This window comes from Fonticula alba (genome assembly GCF_000388065.1).
Source record: "Fonticula alba strain ATCC 38817 unplaced genomic scaffold supercont2.3, whole genome shotgun sequence".
Lineage (NCBI taxonomy): Eukaryota > Rotosphaerida > Fonticulaceae > Fonticula > Fonticula alba.
Genome location: NW_009242973.1, coordinates 3,307,560 through 3,309,897, shown reverse-complemented (window position 1 = coordinate 3,309,897; position 2,338 = coordinate 3,307,560). Strand labels below are relative to the sequence as shown.

Genomic DNA, 2,338 nt, shown 5'->3' with positions numbered 1-2,338 from the left:
CCCCCCCCCCCCCCCCTTCTTGCCGTGTATCCCCGACGGCCGCGCGCGCGCGAAGAGAGCCGTTCTCCCCAGTTCGCAAGGATTCCAGCAAGCGGGTTGGAGCGGGGGCGGCGGGGCGCCTGTCTGTTGTCAGACTGACCTTGAGGCCAGCTATCGCGGGACGATCACACGACTTATCGCGTGAGGGCAGGATGCCTCTCCAACCCCTATAAACTGAATCCTTGCTGAGTTACGGGTCCCGCGTGGTCGGGCCTCGCGCGGGGCTTTACCACACATGAATGGCATTCCTGTTTCTGAGGAAAGCGGGTAAGATCGTCAGCCGGAAGGCCGTCGAGAGTACACAGGGCCAGTGTACGGGGTGGCCCCGGAAAGGATAGAGATGGGCGTGTACAGGCCAAGTTCTCGGATCCACCCTCCTCAACCGCCTCGAGGTCAAAAAAGGGAGACTCCCTGCGGGGGAGCCTCCTGAGAGCGGGAAGACCTTTGCAGCCTGCCTGTGATGAATGCATTCGAGCGCATGCGAGAGCATCCCCTTGAAGCCTCAGCCCAGCCGTGTTCTCAGGCTTCCTCTCAAACCTCCCTTTTTGTTAGACGAATTTCCTTCTCTTTTGCTGGCCCGCTGGCTCACCCTCTGGTGGAGTTATCTCGTACTCTTGGCACAGGCAACCTCATTCCCACCTGGCTAGGTGTGCTGTCCCTCATGCCCAGAATGGCCCCTGACCAGTAGTGAGATTTCCGGTATACCTTCCGTCAAAGCCTCACTCCTTCAACGTAAGAGTGGATCCGTGAAAATCCTGCTACATACAGCTTCCACCGCGGCGTGGGCAGAATGCGCAATTAGGGGGCGGGGGGGCAGTGAATTGTCTCAAATCGAAAGTGCCCCCGGAGCGTCTCGCCACCAATGTGGGGATCGTGGGGTCGGGCCACTTGTATCAAGTCCAGGCTCCGGGACGCCCACGTCCCATGCATGCAACCCTTGGGAGTGGTCGCATGCAATGTGAGTGTGGGCTCCAGGTTGGGCATGTTGCGTCTTACCGCCATGGCGTCCTACTGGTAGCCTGTGCTTCTGCATGCGTCCGTACGTATGTGTGTAACCGCGCTCGCCATCTTTCTTCTTCCGTGGATCTGCTCTCACCCTCTTCCTCCCTCCGCGGTTGATGCATGGGAGGGGGGAGGGAACAATGAAAGGCACAGCTCGACGGCAACGCAACAGGTGTTGGCTGGGGTCCAGATAACATATCCCCTCCCTCGTATGCAGTAGGTACGCCTTCCATCAAGGACGGAGGCACCCAGCTGCGTGCTGGAGGAGTAGCACCGCGGCGGCAGGGCCCTCGGGCAGCACCGCCCGGCTAGTGGCCGACCTGGACAAAGCCAAGGCGTCTGCCCTTGAGACGGCCCTCAGCGTCGGGCTCAGTGCTAGCCTGAGACTCCCTCCTCCTCCCCCCCCCCCCCCGCCCCCCCTCCCCCGAGTCCTCGTCTTCTCCATCCCGTCCCATCCCTGACACGCGCGCCTCCGTACTTACCATGTAAGATCTCTCCCCTGTACCTCACCCTCCCTCTCCCGCCGGCCCTCTTCTCCTTTCTCTCCACCGATCGCACCCTGCTGACAAGATCAGTACTGACCACCCATCGCAATTGCGGCCCTTCGCACACGCTGCCCTCTGCACCCCCGCAGCACGCACTCCGCCACAATAAGCGGCAATGATGACCTTCTCAAAGAATGATGTGCGCTTGTGGCCGCCTGTGTTCCTGCTCTGCTCACGCTGCAAAAGCATCTCATTCCTCCTCCTCCGCTTCCCCACTTGCAGTTCGAACGCCTGGTCCTCTCGGTCCTCCCTCCTTCGGGGGAGCCACAGAGCCACATGAATGAGACCCAACTGGCCCAGCTGGTGCACTATGCATCCACCCAGTCGGAGAAGCTGTCCCGGTTGATGCTCTTCATCCAGGCGAGCCTGATCGAGAGTCACCGTGCCCGTGAGCTACCGTGCGTTCCCTATCGCATGGGCGTGGCCGCCCCCGCCCCCTTGCCACCATGGCAAGCCCACGTCCTGTCGCTCATCTACCCTCCCGCCGCGCTTCCCTCGTCTCGCTCGGCCGCCCAGCATCACCGAGACATATGTCCATATGATCAATGCCATCGTGGCCAAGACCGCCGTCAGCCACGGCTCCATCTACAGCCGGCACATTCTCGAAATGATCTGCTACCTGATCCGGTGCATGTCGGCCGATGGGCTGCCGCTGGCCAGCTCGGCCACATCCGACATCCCGCTGGACGATGTCCGCATGGCCACGTCGTTGGTACGTTCCGCACCGCCGGGTGATACCATCCCCCCCCCCC

General features: G+C 61.7%; 1 protein-coding gene across 1 annotated transcript in view; it reads left to right on the top strand.

The window, feature by feature from the left end:
- Positions 1-1,704: 1,704 nt before the first annotated feature.
- Positions 1,705-2,338, top strand: part of H696_02485 (hypothetical protein) — a gene marked incomplete at its 5' end in the record, with an annotated part of 4,183 nt that continues 3,549 nt past the window's right edge. The window contains 3 exons of the mRNA XM_009496394.1: positions 1,705-1,725; positions 1,809-1,984; positions 2,103-2,298. Of these exons, the coding sequence (XP_009494669.1) occupies positions 1,705-1,725; positions 1,809-1,984; positions 2,103-2,298 (393 nt within the window). The remainder of the gene's footprint in view (positions 1,726-1,808; positions 1,985-2,102; positions 2,299-2,338) is intronic.